Source organism: Esox lucius, chromosome 4, assembly GCF_011004845.1.
Source record: "Esox lucius isolate fEsoLuc1 chromosome 4, fEsoLuc1.pri, whole genome shotgun sequence".
In the NCBI taxonomy this organism is placed as follows: domain Eukaryota; kingdom Metazoa; phylum Chordata; class Actinopteri; order Esociformes; family Esocidae; genus Esox; species Esox lucius.
The window spans coordinates 6,168,107-6,183,737 of NC_047572.1; the positions used below are offsets into that span (position 1 = coordinate 6,168,107).

At 40.3% G+C, this 15,631-nt stretch overlaps 1 protein-coding gene across 3 annotated transcripts in view; it reads right to left on the bottom strand.

The window, feature by feature from the left end:
• The window catches only part of glra4a (glycine receptor, alpha 4a), a 112,694-nt gene extending 97,620 nt beyond the window's left edge, over positions 1-15,074 (bottom strand). For all 3 annotated transcript variants that reach the window (XM_010896771.3, XM_020044975.2, XM_020044974.2), the window contains exon 1: positions 14,668-15,074. In XM_010896771.3, the coding sequence (XP_010895073.1) occupies positions 14,668-14,735 (68 nt within the window). In that variant the 5' untranslated portion in view covers positions 14,736-15,074. The remainder of the gene's footprint in view (positions 1-14,667) is intronic.
• Between the last annotated feature and the right edge of the window lie 557 nt (positions 15,075-15,631).

A 15,631-nucleotide genomic window follows, 5' to 3' on the forward strand; every position in this document is an offset into this window, starting at 1 on the left:
ACATACGGAGGTGACGGACATTGTATGTCATTCAAATGAACACCTGATCGATGTGAAGTTAACTACTTAGAAAGAAATTAAGCAGACTAGTCACTATTCCCTTATTCTTTCATTGATCCTGGTGCGTTTTGATCAATCTGAGTGACAAGTGTACAGCCATGTCAACTCACTTCAAGGAGGAAAAAGCTAGGGTGGAGGTCATGGCAACTTGAACTTCACTTGTCATACATGATCATCTAAATGGACTTCACAATAGGCTTAATACAAGCTACTGGGGGATTTGAGTAAAGTTGACTTGTCACATTCACTTGGACAATTAGATTTTAACCACTGGTTCTCTTTCACTCCCATTTTTGAACCCTCTGTCTTCTCAGTCTTAACAGTTCCCTTTCTCCTTTCCCCCAAGCTCTTTCCGCTACTTCTATTGTCTCCTTCTCTTCATACGCTCTCAGGCTAACCCTCCCCCATGCTCTATTCCTGCCTGGTTGGAGGGCTGCAGGGCTGATTTCTCAGAGGATATGCGGTTAGTTCCCCATCTCCCCAGGCTAAAGGGATGCTCTCTCCAGCCCCAAGGGTTACAGAGTGCCAAGCTTGTCGTTGGAATTATGCAGATCTTAATTTCCTCCCCTGATTACACCTGGGGTTGACAGGGCATGAAATAGGGCATGCATTCACGGCAAACGTTTCCGCTATGTAGGGATAGAGATTCAGAATGTGGGGGAGAGTCAGAGAGAGATAAAAAAAAGAGGAGTAAAATAGACTGAATCTCAAACACTAGGCCCCTAAGCCCTTTATCCATAGTTCACTAGCTGAACTGTTTCGGCCAATATGAGAACTAAAACTATGCACGTCAACATCTAAAACGCAATTTCCCAATATTTAAAAATCCATATGGGAAGATTCTCCTATGACATCGTGCTGCTCTACTCACCATCACTTCATTTGAATCAGAGGCGGCGACTCGGGTTTACAGCACTCCTTGTGTACATGACTTACACTGACTATTTGTCTCTATAATAACTACCTAGAAATGTTACATTTCTACAAAAATATATATTTCCCTAAAATTCTAATAAGATTCCCAAATTTGTTGACAATCCTGTTAGTGAGCATCTCTTCTTGGCCAAAAGAATCCATGAGATACACTACAATTCCAAATGTTGGGGTCACATAGAAATGGCCCCACAGTCACCAGATCTCAACCCAACAGAGCATCTTTGGGATGTGGTGGAACGGGAGCTTCATGCCCTGGATGTGCATCCCACAAATCTCCATCAACTGCAAGATGCTATCCTATCAATATGGGCCAACATTTCTAAAGAATGCTTTCAGCACCTTGTTGAATCAATGCCATGTAGAATCCTGTTAGTGAGCATCTCTTCTTAGCCAAAATAATCCATGAGATACAATACAATTCCAAATGTTGGGGTCACATAGAAATATCCTAGTTTGTGAAATAAAAGCAATTTTTTCCCCCATTGAATCATCATCAAATTGATCAGAAATACAGTTTAGACAGTGTTAATGTTGTAAATCACTACTGTAGCTGGAAACTCCGGATTTTCAATGGAATATTCACACAGGCATACAGAGGCCTATTATCAGCAACCACCACTCCTGTGTACCAATGGCATGTTGTCCTTTATAATTTTGAAAGGCTAATTGATCATTAGAAAACACTCTTGTGAAAATGTAAGCACTGCTGAAAACTGTTGTGCTGATTTTAAGAAGCAAAACTGTCGTTCTTTAGAATGGTTCAGTATCTGGAGCATCAGATTCTGGGTTGGCTTACAGGTTCAAAATGGCCAGAAACAAAGACATTTCTTCTGAAACTCATCAGTATATCCTTGTTATGAGAAATGAAGGATATTCCATGCAAGAAATTGACAAGAAACTAAAAAAACAGTGTACTACTCCCTTCACAGAACAGCACAAACTGGCTCTAACCATAATAGAAAGAGGATTAGGAGGCCCCGGTGCACAACTGAGCAAGAGGACAAGTACATTTGTGTTTAGTTTGAGAAACAGACGCCTCACAGATCTTCAGCTGGCAGCATAATAAAATAGTACCCACAAAACACCAGTCTCAATGTCAACAGTGAAAAGGCGACTCCAGGATGCTGGCCTTCTAGGGAGAAGACTGTCAATTCTTCCTCTGTCCAGTGTCTGTGTTCTTTTGCCCATCTTAATCTTGTTTGTATATTGGCCAGTCCGAGGCTTTTTCTTTGCCACTAGAAAGCCAGCATCCCGGAGTCTCCTCTTCAATGTTTACGTTGAGACTGGTGTTTTGCGGGTACTATACACTCACCTAAAGGATTATTAGGAACGCCTGTTCAATGTCTCATTAATGCAATTAACTAATCAACCAATCTCATGGCAGTTGCTTCAATGCATTTAGGGGTGTGGTCCTGGTCAATACAATCTCCTGAACTCCAAACTGAATGTCAGAATGGGAAAGAAAGGTGATTTAAGCAATTTTGAGCGTGGCATGGTTGTTGGTGCCAGACGGGCCGGTCTGAGTATTTCACAAACTGCTCAGTTACTGGGATTTTCACGCACAACCATTTCTAGGGTTTACAAAGAATGGTGTGAAAAGGGAAAAACATCCAGTATGCAGCAGTCCTGTGGGCGAAAATGCCTTGTTGATGCTAGAGGTCAGAGGAGAATGGGCCGACTGATTCAAGCTGATAGAAGAGCAACTTTGACTGAAATAACCACTCGTTACAACCGAGGTATGCAGCAAAGCATTTGTGAAGCCACAACACGCACAACCTTGAGGCGGATGGGCTACAACAGCAGAAGACCCCACCGGGTACCACTCATCTCCAAATAGGAAAAAGAGGCTACAATTTGCACGAGCTCACCAAAATTGGACAGTTGAAGAGATGAGTCTCGATTTCTGTTGAGACATTCAGATGGTAGAGTCAGAATTTGGCGTAAACAGAATGAGAACATGGAGCCATCATGCCTTGTTACCACTGTGCAGGCTGGTGGTGGTGGTGTAATGGTGTGGGGGATGTTTTCTTGGCACACTTTAGGCCCCTTAGTGCCAATTGGGCATTGTTTAAATGCCATGGCCTACCTGAGCATTGTTTCTGACCATGTCCATCCCTTTATGACCACCATGTACCCATCCTTTGATGGATACTTCCAGCAGGATAATGCACCATGTCACAAAGCTCGAATCATTTCAAATTGGTTTCTTGAACATGACAATGAGTTCACTGTACTGAAATGGCCCCCACAGTCACCAGATCTCAACCCAACAGAGCATCTTTGGGATGTGGTGGAACGGGAGCTTCGTGCCCTGGATGTGCATCCCACAAATCTCCATCAACTGCAAGATGCTATCCTATCAATATGGGCCAACATTTCTAAAGAATGCTTTCAGTACCTTGTTGAATCAATGCCACGTAGAATTAAGGCAGTTCTGAAGGCGAAAGGGAAGCTCTTTTTCGTGTTTGTCCTCTCCAGGGTCTTCACCCGACTGCATTTCAGCTTCATTGGCAAGCTGGAGAAATGTGCTCTTCATAGATGGCAGACGTGTGTATGGCAAAACATTAGCATTTTATCTATGGCAGTTTGAATGTAAAGAGACCATGATAAGATCCTGAGGCCCATTGACGTGCCACTCATCCAGTCACATCACCATGTTTCAGCATCATAAAGCCCCATGTCGCAAGGATCTGTACACAATCATGAACGCTGAAAAATAATATTAGTTTGTTCATATCCCCTAATGAGTATATTAGGAAAGCTCTAGAAAGATGTGTGTTCCCGTTCCATCCCATGTCCAGCAACTTTGCACATTGATGAGGAGTGAGATAACATACACAGGAAACAATCAACAGCCCGATCAACTGTGAAGGAGATATGTCAAGCTGCATGAAGTAAAAGTGGTCACACCAGATACTGACAGATTTTCTGGACCACACCCCTAACATTTTTGATGGTATCTTTGACCAACAGACAGGCCTGTATATTTACCCACTCATGTAAAATCTATAGATTAGAACTTAAATTATTTTAAATAATTTATTTCTTTATAAGACCTGTGACTAAATAAAATCTTTGAAACTTTTTTAGTGTAAGATTTAGGATCTGAATTGCATCATGAAAGTCTTTATGATTGTTCATTGCCTTATGGTGGTGGCTTAAAATTCACATTCCCCATTTACCCTAACAACAAAGAACATACAATGCAAAAAAATAGAAATAAAGGGGTGCTTTTGAAAAAAAATCTATACTCCCACTTGTAGGGTTACAGCTACAGCTCATGTAAAAGTGGCATCCCACTCATAATTTCGTTTCAACAGACTGCATTCCTCCATAACATCTAGCATAGACTGTAACTTCATTGTTTAATTGTATGAAAATTAATTTACTGTGGACAGCAGAGCTGCACAAAGTAGGAGTGAAGGACAATTTGACTCTCCAATTGCATTACTAATAGGCTGATGCTAACTGCCATAGCTATGCACAGTTAATCAGTTAAACTGTTAAACATGTAATGTAAGTTAGCGATAAAGGTTAATGTTAGTTTTCATTATAAAAAAACCTATTGTTCTAAAAGCACCTAAGTCAAATTACATTACATTCATCCTTATACGTCAAGATGAGGCAATGTAAAATACTGTTGAAGTTACTCAAGTTTTAGGTCTCGTCCCAGCATAACAATCAATAGCAAAATAATTTCACAGATACTACAGAGCCATTCTTTGTTGGCCAATCCCAGATTATGTTTACAACACACGAATAACTGCTCGCAAATACTACAAGGGTTCCCAAGTGTTTTTTTTCCACACTTGACCTTCACTCTTGAACTTGAGACTAATGTACAAGCTTACTGCAGAAAAAAAAATTCACCTTGAAAATTGCATTTGGAATTTCAGCACAGCAAGCGTTGGATTTGGTCTGGTTCCCCACTCTGGACTAAAGCAAAAAAAGTGGCTTAGACTTAGGTTTTAAAAGTATTATTATGAGGTTTTTGGGTTAGCAGACTTGAGTTAAAGGAAGTAAACTCAAGTTACTGTTAAATGGTGAGACTTTTTTGTTTTGGTTGTGTTACTATTTAATGAAGCTGCCAGTGAGGACCTCTGAGGCATCTGTTTCTCCAACTAAACAATCTAATATATTTGTCCTCCGGCTCAGTTGTGCACCAGGGCCTCCCACTCTTTATGTTCTGGTTAAAGGCAGTTTGGCGCTGTTCTACACAATGTTGTATGAAATCTTCAGCTTCTGGGCAATTTCTAGGGCACGAAGCTCCCGTTCCACCACATCCCAAAGATGCTCTATTGGGTTGAGATCTGGTGACTGTGGGGGCCATTTCAGTACAGTGAACTCATTATCATGTTCAAGAAACCAATTTGAAATGATTCAAGCTTTGTGACATGGTGCATTATCCTGCTGGAAGTAGCCATCAGAGGATGGGTACATGGTGGTCATAAAGGGATGTACATGGTCAGAAACAATGCTCAGGTAAGCCGTGGCATTTAAACGATGCCCAATTGCCACTAAGGGGCCTAAAGTGTGCCAGGAACACATTCCCCACACCATTACACCACCACCACCAGCCTGCACAGTGGTAACAAGGCATGATGGCTCCATGTTCTCATTCTGTTTATGCCAAATTCTGACTCTACCATCTGAATGTCTCAACAGAAATCGAGACTCATCAGACCAGGCAACATTCTTCCAGTCTTCAACTGTCCAATTTTGGTGAGCTTGTGCAAATTGTAACCTCTTTTTCCTATTTGTAGTGGAGATGATTGGTACCCGGTGGGGTCTTCTGCTGTTGTAGCCTATCCGCCTCAAGGATGTGCGTGTTGTGGCTTCACAAATGCTTTGCTGCATACCTCGGTTATAACAAGTGGTTATTTCAGTCAAAGTTGCTCTTCTATCAGCTTGAATCAGTCGGCCCATTCTACTGTGACCTCTAGCATCAACAAGCCATTTTTGCCCACAGGACTGCCCCATACTGGATGTTTTTCCCTTTTCACACCATTCTTTGTAAACCCTAGAAATGGTTGTGCGTGATAATCCCAGTAACTGAGCAAATTGTGAAATACTCAGACCGGCCCGTCTGGCACCAACAACCATGCCACGCTCAAAATTGCTTAAATCACATTCAGTTTGGAGTTCAGGAGATTGTCTTGACCAGGACCACACACCTAAATGCATTGAAGCAACTGCCATGTGATTGGTTGATTAGTTAATTGCATTAATGAGAAATTGAACAGGTGTTCCTAATAATCCTTTAGGTGAGTGTAGTTTTCAGCAGTGCTACCATAATTGCAAAGGTTTTCCAATGATCAATTAGCCTCTTAAAATTATAAACTTGGATTAGCAAACACAACATGCCATTGGAACACAGGAGTGATGGTTGCTGGTAATGGGCCTCTGTACTCCTACAGTGGGGAGAACAAGTATTTGATACACTGACGATTTTGTAGGTTTTCCCACTTACAAAGCATGTAGAAGTCTGTACATTTTTATCATAGGTACTCTTCAACAGTGAGTGACGGAATGTAAAACAAAAATCCAGAAAATTATGTATGATTTTTAAGTAATTAATTTGCATTTTATTGCATGACATAAGTATTTGATCACCTACCAACCAGTAAGAATTACATCTCTCACAGACCTGTTAGTTTTTCTTTAAGAAGCGCTCTTGTTCTCCACTCATTACCTGTAATAACTGCACCTGTTTGAACCATAGACTGTATATAAAATGGACGACGCCCTTTCGCTCTTTTCCATTGGTGAAAAATGAAGCCACCAGTGTCCCGATACGGCGCGGACATCTTGGACTTGCGTCTGCGCAGATAGCGATCTTGGGACCAGTTCTGCACAGTAGTTATGCGCAGTAGCGAGCAGGAAGTAAAGCCGTAAAGCCGCGAAATCAACGGCCCCTCCCCTGTGCCCCGCCCTCACTCTCCCTCGCAGAATGCGCATACCGTAATCAATCGCATGTCCAAGTACAGTACAACCTTTGCTTGTTAATCCTAGACGATATGTTATAGCCTAACTTACATCATGTTTAACCTTAATTTAGAATAGGCCTAATACAAAAATAATTGGTAACTTCTAGCTAACAATCCCCTGCTAGCTATTAACATGGCTATTAACGAGGCTTGTTGTCTTTTAGCTAACGTTAGCTAGCCCATTACATTTATTTACTAATTAAATAGCTTATACATTTAACTTACCGAAAAAAATTCAAAGATCGATTGGAAATGCCAGATCGGTTAGCACAATGTACTGCAGAACAAGCCATTATGTCCGGGTGAAATTATATCAATTATAGAAATTTAGAGATTAAATGTAAAGCTCCAATCTCCTCAGTCCTCCGAAGGAGGATGGCGCTTCAGTGGCTCCTTGGCTCAGATAGCTGTCAATCAAAGCTGTGAATCACGATGTCACACCACCGTTTTTAGAGCATTAAATAACTAACTAAAAACCAAATTATTTTAAAAACAAACTCTTGAATTTACATTAGCGTGATACAAACTACAGTAAATGACAGAAACCAGCTTCGGAAAAAGGATAATTGAAGGGTAATTGAATTGTTTAGTTGGTCTCGCGTCCCATTGAATAACATGGGGAGGGCGGGGTTTATGACCTATACTGGGACCACTCACCAGGGGGCGATCGAGACGTTTTGGCTTCACTTTTCAGGGCTTGTGCGGCACGCTTGGTTTGAACTCGTTACCTGTATAAAAGACACCTGTCCACACACTCAATCAAACGGACTTCAACCTCTTGTTGGGGAAGTTTCTGAAGCCTGATGCATTCTTATTGATTAATGGACTTGAGTCCCATTGTTTAGATAGGTAAAGGAATGTGGGGGATCTGGTATTTGCCAAGGGGGTATCATTGACTGGTATCAGCTGATGAAATACCACTCTTTATCTCCTCATCTGTATAACTCATCAGGGCATCTATTGTCTGTTCGGGTTCGGTTGAAGAAGTTACCTATGGGGGGAAGGAGAGCTTGTCCTTTCTGTGAAGCTTAGGTAGTAACATAACAAAGGGAATGTGTTTTATTGACATAGGACAGCATCTTACCACACCCCTTTTCACTGTAATAAATACGGATTGTGCATGTTTTGAGTTAGAGACTCCTCAGACGATTATGTGTGTGTAAGCAGTTGACGCGTCTCTTATATGTGCATAATAGTTAATAAAATGGTTAGAATGTACAAAGAGAACTTTGTCTCTGTGTTCCTTACTCCGAGTGTCGATACATGGAATTACCATCACACTCTCCACAATGTCCAAGACCAGAGAGCTGTGTAAGGACATCAGGGATAAAATTGTATACCTGCACAAGGCTGGGATTGGCTACAGGACAATAGGCAAGCAGCTTGGTGAGAAGGCAACAACTGTTGGCGCAATTATTAGTAAATGGAAGAAGTTCAAGATGACGGTCAATCTCGTCATAGATTCCGTCTCTCACAGTTGAAATGTACCCATGATAAAAATGATAGACCTCTACATGCTTTGTAAGTAGGAAAACCTGCAAAATCGGCAGTGTATCAAATACTTGTTCTCCCCACTCTATGTAGATATTCCATTGAAAATCAGCCGCTTCCAGCTACGGTAGTCATTTACAACAATGTCCACACTGTATTTCTGATAAATTTTATGCTATTTCAATAGACAATTTTGTTTTACATTTGATCTTTTTTATTTGAAAGACAGCATTACTAATCACCACAGACATATACAGCTGCAACTCATTGCAACATGGTGCTCTGGATATTCAACATTCCAAATTCAGGGTGTATTAATGTTAGTTACCTGACATGTGAGTGATATGTTGTTCAACAATTGTAAGAAACACACATTTTTCTGACACACATTATAACTTGGCTGAGTCCAAATTGAATCCAGATTGAGATTATGCTGAAACTTTGAGATGAACTGTATGTATTCTGTCCATGACACAAGTGTAGGTGATGTCATCACAACATTAGCTTGCTACAGTAAATCCATATGCAAAAACATGTAATAATCATGTTACACCGAACTGCACTGTACAGTTTTGAAACTGCAGTGTAGTAAATGCTGTCAACTGTGATAATATGGACACATTATTTTGTACGTGGCTAAGTTATAATGCAATCTAAATGCTGTAGTGATTTCATTATCTTAACTTAGTTAATTGTAGACTGCCTTCATCTAGCCTATGCTACCTTCCCTAACAAACACAGGAATTTTAACTAGGTAAGGATATGGGGCGCACTAATAGAGCATTGAGCTTGTCACTTTTGACAGTTGGAAAGTTTGCTGATGTAGTTATTTGCTAATGAATGTTTGCTGATGAAGACTTTTGTGAGCAGTCAGTGTGCAATTAAGCACGTTTCCCAGGCGCCAATAAATTTTTTCGATATGTTGTAATGTGCATTAGTTTAGCTGAGTGCACAGCAACTGACAAAATAAATTAATGGACAGTAAAATATGTTGATTGTGCCAAAAATAAAGCTAGCTTATTCCATTTACTCTTACACTATCTGTGGTTAACTTCTTTAGTTACATATAAGATGGTTGGCTAACTAGATAGTTTGTGAGTGCCTTATTAAATGTAAAAAATAACATTCCCTTACACTTTGACAATATAAGGGTAAACAAATTTCACTATGCTATTACTAGGTAACACGCACATTTGTAAGATAAAATATCCGCTAAGGGTGCACAGTACACCTAGAATCTCCACTCAGTAGAGAGGCTTCCAAAGGGCTAGGTAGAGCCCTCAATGACTAGACAATTAGCATTTCAGATGGGCTCATCTGACATGTAAACAAGCATATCCAGTGGCTTGACTGATTTGTCAAAACACAGAGAAAATTGATTGTTTTGTAAATGTGCAAATGGAGTAGGTCAAATGACTCGTGACCTCACATACACTGATCAGCCATAACATTATGACCACTGACAGGTGACATGAATAACATTGATAATCTCGTTATCATTGCACCTGTCAGTGGGAGGGATAAATTAGGCAGCAAGTGAAAATTCTGTCCTAAAAGTTGATGTGTTAGAAACAGGAAAAATGGGCAAGCATAAGCATCTGAGCATCTTTGACAAGGGCCAAATTGTGATGGCTAGTGGTCTGATCCAACAGATGAGCTACTGCAGCTCAAATTGCTGAAAAAGTTAATACTGGTACTGAAAGCACCAGTTTCCACTGGTGCTTTACCCCGGCACCAGGGTCTCACCGGTGATTTATGCTAATGTTGGCTCCAGACTTTCTTGTTTCCAATATACCTGTGGTACTAAGGACTTAAGGAGGGTCTCAGGTGGGGAGGGAGGAGTAAACTATCAATCCGGTTACAAAAAATAAAAGGCAATATTTTTCTGGTAGTAAAATAAAATAAACAATAACACCATGCTCAGTTTGTTTACAATACAGCGTTTGAACTTGAGTAATAAAACTAATTTATTTCTCAAACTCCTGCGACTGGCTCCTGCAAACTATCTACCTTTAATAGAAGGATTTGAGAGAATTCTGAGGTAAATTTGTGTTATAGGGTCTGCAGGCAATGTCTCGGTCTCAGCGCTCCATTTTTCTATTGAGTCAGTGGTATCGTACCACATTCGGTAGTTTCAACTCCTTCCGTTCTGAGTCTTTACTTGCCTCTACTGTTGCTTCATTTTCTTTTAAAGAAACATTTAAGAAACAGGGTCAGGGTCTTAAAGTGCCCATATTTTGGGGTGTTCTTTTGTGTCTCTGGTGCTTCCACACGCATACAAACTTTGAAAGAAAAACATCCATGCTGTTTCAAGTGAGATATGGATTTCTGAATATCCTCTGTCTTCAGTCTCTGGGTGAGCTGTTCGAAAAAAAATTATATTCCCACCCTCCACCCCCTCTCAACAGAGCATACCTAATGTCTCCACCTTCTATAGGCTCCACCCACCAGGTACAGCAGTAACTTCTTCTCTGATATCCTCCATGTTGTTACTGATTCAGAAGCACCATGTCAAAGCACCACTAAAACTGTGCTGTTGTTGGCTGCAAAGAAGAGCACAAAACACTCCATCGCGTCCCAGCCGCAGAGGACAGAAGAGCGACATGGCTTGAATTCATTTTTGAAGGCAATGTCCTTGCTACAGTTGGCAAAAAATTGACGGTTTGTGCTAACCACTTTGAGACGGGCTGTTCCTCCAACTTCAGTCAGTACAAGGCAGGATTAGCCAAGGATTAGCGCACTCTTTTTTTTTGCTAAAAGAGTGCGCAATTCCAACTTTGCGTGGAATACCTGCAGACGAGGGACATGTAAGTAGTTCTATACAATTAGCTGTCTTTATTTTTCAATTCTACACAAACTAACCAAGAAGTGTTTTGCCACATAGTACAAGGTAACGCTAACCGCTAGCTTCTAGCTATTATAATATTATATTTACAAACAGGAATATGTTAGCGTTGTCTAGACCGTTACACCGTTACTACTACGCTCTACCTGCTACCATGGTAACAGTTAGAGTGGGCGTAGGCAAAGGAGCAGCAGCTAATGAATATGCAATGAGCAGCAGAAAACAGAACACTTTGAAAGGGACTGAAACAGAGGGTAATAGAGGGAGAAGAATATTTTCCTACAAGCTATTTCCAGCAAACAACTTCAGAAACATGTTTTATGGAACTTATAGACCTATTTTAACTTGTTGAAAAGCAGTCATAATATAGGCACTTTAAGAAACCCTAAGGTCCGGGGCTTGGCACCAAGTGAGAGACGGGCCACTAGGCCCTGACCCATGTCAGTGGAAACAGAAACTTTAGGGTAAAACACCAGTGTTTGGCACCAAAACTTTAACATCACGAGGATGGCTGGGTGCATGTGCGTCGTTTACCTGGAGAACACCAGGATGCACTATGGAAAGGAGGCAAGCCGTCAGAGGTTGTGTAGATTCTTTGGGCAATGTTCTGCTGGGAAACCTTGGGTCCTGCCATTCATGTGGATGTTACTTGGACACATACCACCTGCGTAAGCATTGTTTCAGACCATTTGCCCCCTTTCATGGCAACGGTATTCCCTGATGGCATTGGCCTCTTTTAGCAGGATAATGCACTCTGCCACAAAGCAATAATGGTTCAGGAATGGTTTGAGGAACACAATGAGTTCAAGGTCTTGATATTGGCCTCTCAATTCCCCAGATCTCAATCCAATCAAGCATCTATGGGATGTGCTGGCAAAAACAGGTCTGATCCATGGAGGCCCCACCTCGTAACTTACCGGACTTAAAGTATCTCCTGCTAATGTTAACATTTTTAATTCTATGTATATTTACACATTCAATGATTCTTCATTATTTATATGTGTACCAATTTACTTAATTTTTATTCTAGTAGGCTGTCATTGGAATGTTTATGGTTAACAGTTGTTTCTGCAGGGAGCGAATGCAGAGACAAAAGGGCTTTTAATTGCCTAGCTTGCGTGATCCTTGAGATAACACCCCTGTGTCATAGGAAGAGCGCCAGGGATTGATAAAGGGTCTATTCTACAGCAGTGGTTCCCAAACCTCTCCTGGGGCTCCCCCAGCTATTCCATCTATTAGATTTATCCCAGAGCTAGCACACCTGAATCAACTTATTAACTAATTAACAAACCCTTACCTGTTGAATCAGGCGAGCTAGCTCTAGGATACATCGAATAGATGGAATGGCTGGGTGGGCCCAAGGAGAGGTTTGGGAAACATTGTTCTACAAGACTGGTTTTGTTTTCTTTAGGTCAGTTAACCAACCCCCACTACTTGAGTTTTAGGATATAACCAGAGTGAGGGTTTGAGGAAGTGCTCTTGCATTTACCTTTCCTGCTGCCTGCATCTTTGCTCCTGCAAACATCTTCAATCTCCAGAGAACTTTCTATCTTTGATACTTTTACTCTAATTGGAATACTCTCTTAACCCTATCTCTTAAGTGTCAATATCCAGTTCCTTCAGTAGGAAAATGACAGAGATTTTGGACTCAAGTGCGACTCAAGTCACATATTCTTTCGACTTGACCTGATAAAAAAAGAAAATACTTGCAACTCAACTACAACACGATGCCTATGACTTGTGACTTTACGTGTATGACTCGAGGGACTTATTTAGATTTTCCAAGCACCTTCCTTTCATTGTCTCTCACCTCAGTTCCACCTCAGGATTGGGTGTGGGTGACAACACAATAATACTCAACTCAAATTGGACTCTTCTCATTGTCCCACAACTAGGTCAAGTAGTCAGCTATCAACATTAGATTGTTAATTCGGACATGATTGAAAACTAGCTATCATAGCATCTGGATCAGTTCTGAAAATCGTTACATTTGGATTTGAGGACAATGTTGTGCTGGGGAGGAAAATTACAGCAGTATGCAAAACAAAATGTATCGGCGTCGATAGCCACAACACCTAACTTCGTAAGACACCTGAAATCTCAAAGACAGGTAAGTTCTGTGCCTAGCTAGCCAGCTATCAGAATGAAATAATGTTATAATAACCATAGTGAAATGTTGAGATTGGATTATTTTAGCTAAGTATTTCTGGTAATATTTTCAAATGTATTATCATGCATTGGCTCCCCCTAGCAATGGTTAGCTTTTTTAACATTCTTACATAGGCTTCATGTTACTATTTTTTTTAATCAAAATACATAAACACAATTGTCAACATATAAATACGTAAAGGCAACCTGCTAAATAATATTAGGTTATTTAAGCTACTTCAAGAATTCAACAACAAAAATATATTGGATTATCTCATAATATTAAAAAAAGGCTTAACCATTGACTTTTATTAGGGACTTGTGACTTGACTCGATCTGAGCTGTGGAACTTGGGACTTAATTGCTTGAGACTTGCTCAATATTATTTGGGACTTATAAATGTGACTTGGAAAATAATGTCTTTCCTGTTAGTCAACCCAGAAGACAGCAACATGCCACTTGTTTCCTGTGATATTAAAGCCTCACGCACGTGTTATGCACATTCCCTTACTTCTATTTATCAATTTTTTTTCCCCGAAATCATTTGTAATAAAAAAGGGTTTCGTAGGTTCAGCTGAATGTTATAATTGTATAATGATTACAATATAGACATTTATTTGTGATGTACATGGTTCTACAGGTAGTTAACGTTATAATAGGTTACTTTATCTTATATATAATTGTTAGCTTGAATTTTTTCTGGTTTTGTTGAGATATGGAAGTATACTATTTACAATGCATTGACTAATAGAAGGGTAAAATATCTCACAAATCTGTTACCTCCACATAAAGGTTACAGTAGTACGGTCGATATTTCATTGTTTGCCTGTTATTGCTTACTATTGTTGAGGAAAATGTTTGCCCTCATTACTGACATTGTCGATATCGTTATGAACTATATTTTACGCCTGTTATCTAGATATTCATTTAATTCTGTAGTGGTCAGTATTCTACATTAAAATATTTTTGCCTAGGCTCAAATATACGAAAGTCAGTTGGCTTAGTTTAATAATGACTAGTTTAATCATGTCAATACCCGCAATAGTTTTATCCCGTTCATTTTCAACCTTGCATTAAAGTTGAACACAAAGACAACGATAATCTCCACACCAGATAATATGAAAAGTACAAAAAGAAAGCTTCAAATGCTCGCCGTTAAAAACATATAATTTAAAAGCAAGGCAGCGTTATTGTTCTTACCTGATAAAGCCTCCTTGAAAAAAGTAAAAAGATAAGACATATAGAATCCTTATGACCTGTGGGAGCATTCTCTGGGTCTCACTCTTTCAGTCCCCCCTTTTGGAATAACTTGCAGAAAATAACCTGAACAACTAGCAAACCCACTGCACGGTTTTTGAGACTAAGCAAGAGGAAGGCATCTTGAAGAGTGCAAATCTTGAAGAGTGATCCAAGAGCTTGGTTTTGGGGAAAGAAACTTCTCCCCCTCCCATTAAGTCCAGAAAGCTGTATACATTCCAAATCCCGAATTGTCTTTTTCTTTAAAATGTGTTAACACAATACTGGAGTTACTAGATAGTGTGCCAGTGCGGAGCATGTGTGTTTCTTAGTATGTTTTATGGCAGAATTATTTGTCTCCTTCCTTGCTCTTTTTTTCATGACCAGCTGCTCGCTCCAGAAATTGAAACAGGAAAGTTAAAGCGACAGTAACCCCTTTTTGGATGCCTGCCAAATAAATAGACTGCTCTTGCAATTAGATGTGTGGAGGCAAAAGGGGTGGTAGAGGTTGAATGGGAGGGTTACACCGTTTGGTCATTTGAAAGAGTGTAATTTCTCTTCCTTTTTTCGATGAACATTTCAAGAGGCAGGAGATTTGCAGGAAAAAACATGAGATACACTGGAGACAGAAGAGCAGTGCCGGGTCTTGCATTTTTGGTGGCCCTAAGCAACATTTGATTTGGGTCCCCCTCTCCCATATTGGTTAGGGGCTCCCTAGCGGTTTGAGGCCCCCTAGTGGTCAGGGCCCTGAGCTACCACTTATGTCGCTTATGCCTACAATCGGCCCTGCAGAGGAGCAGTGAAAATAAAAGATGGGGAGTGAATTAAAGACTGAATGATCTAGATAGACGCGGGTTCAACGTGAAAGATATTAGCACTTGAGATGTTTTAAGTCTGCATAAAATTTGACATAACGAAGGGAGTGTAA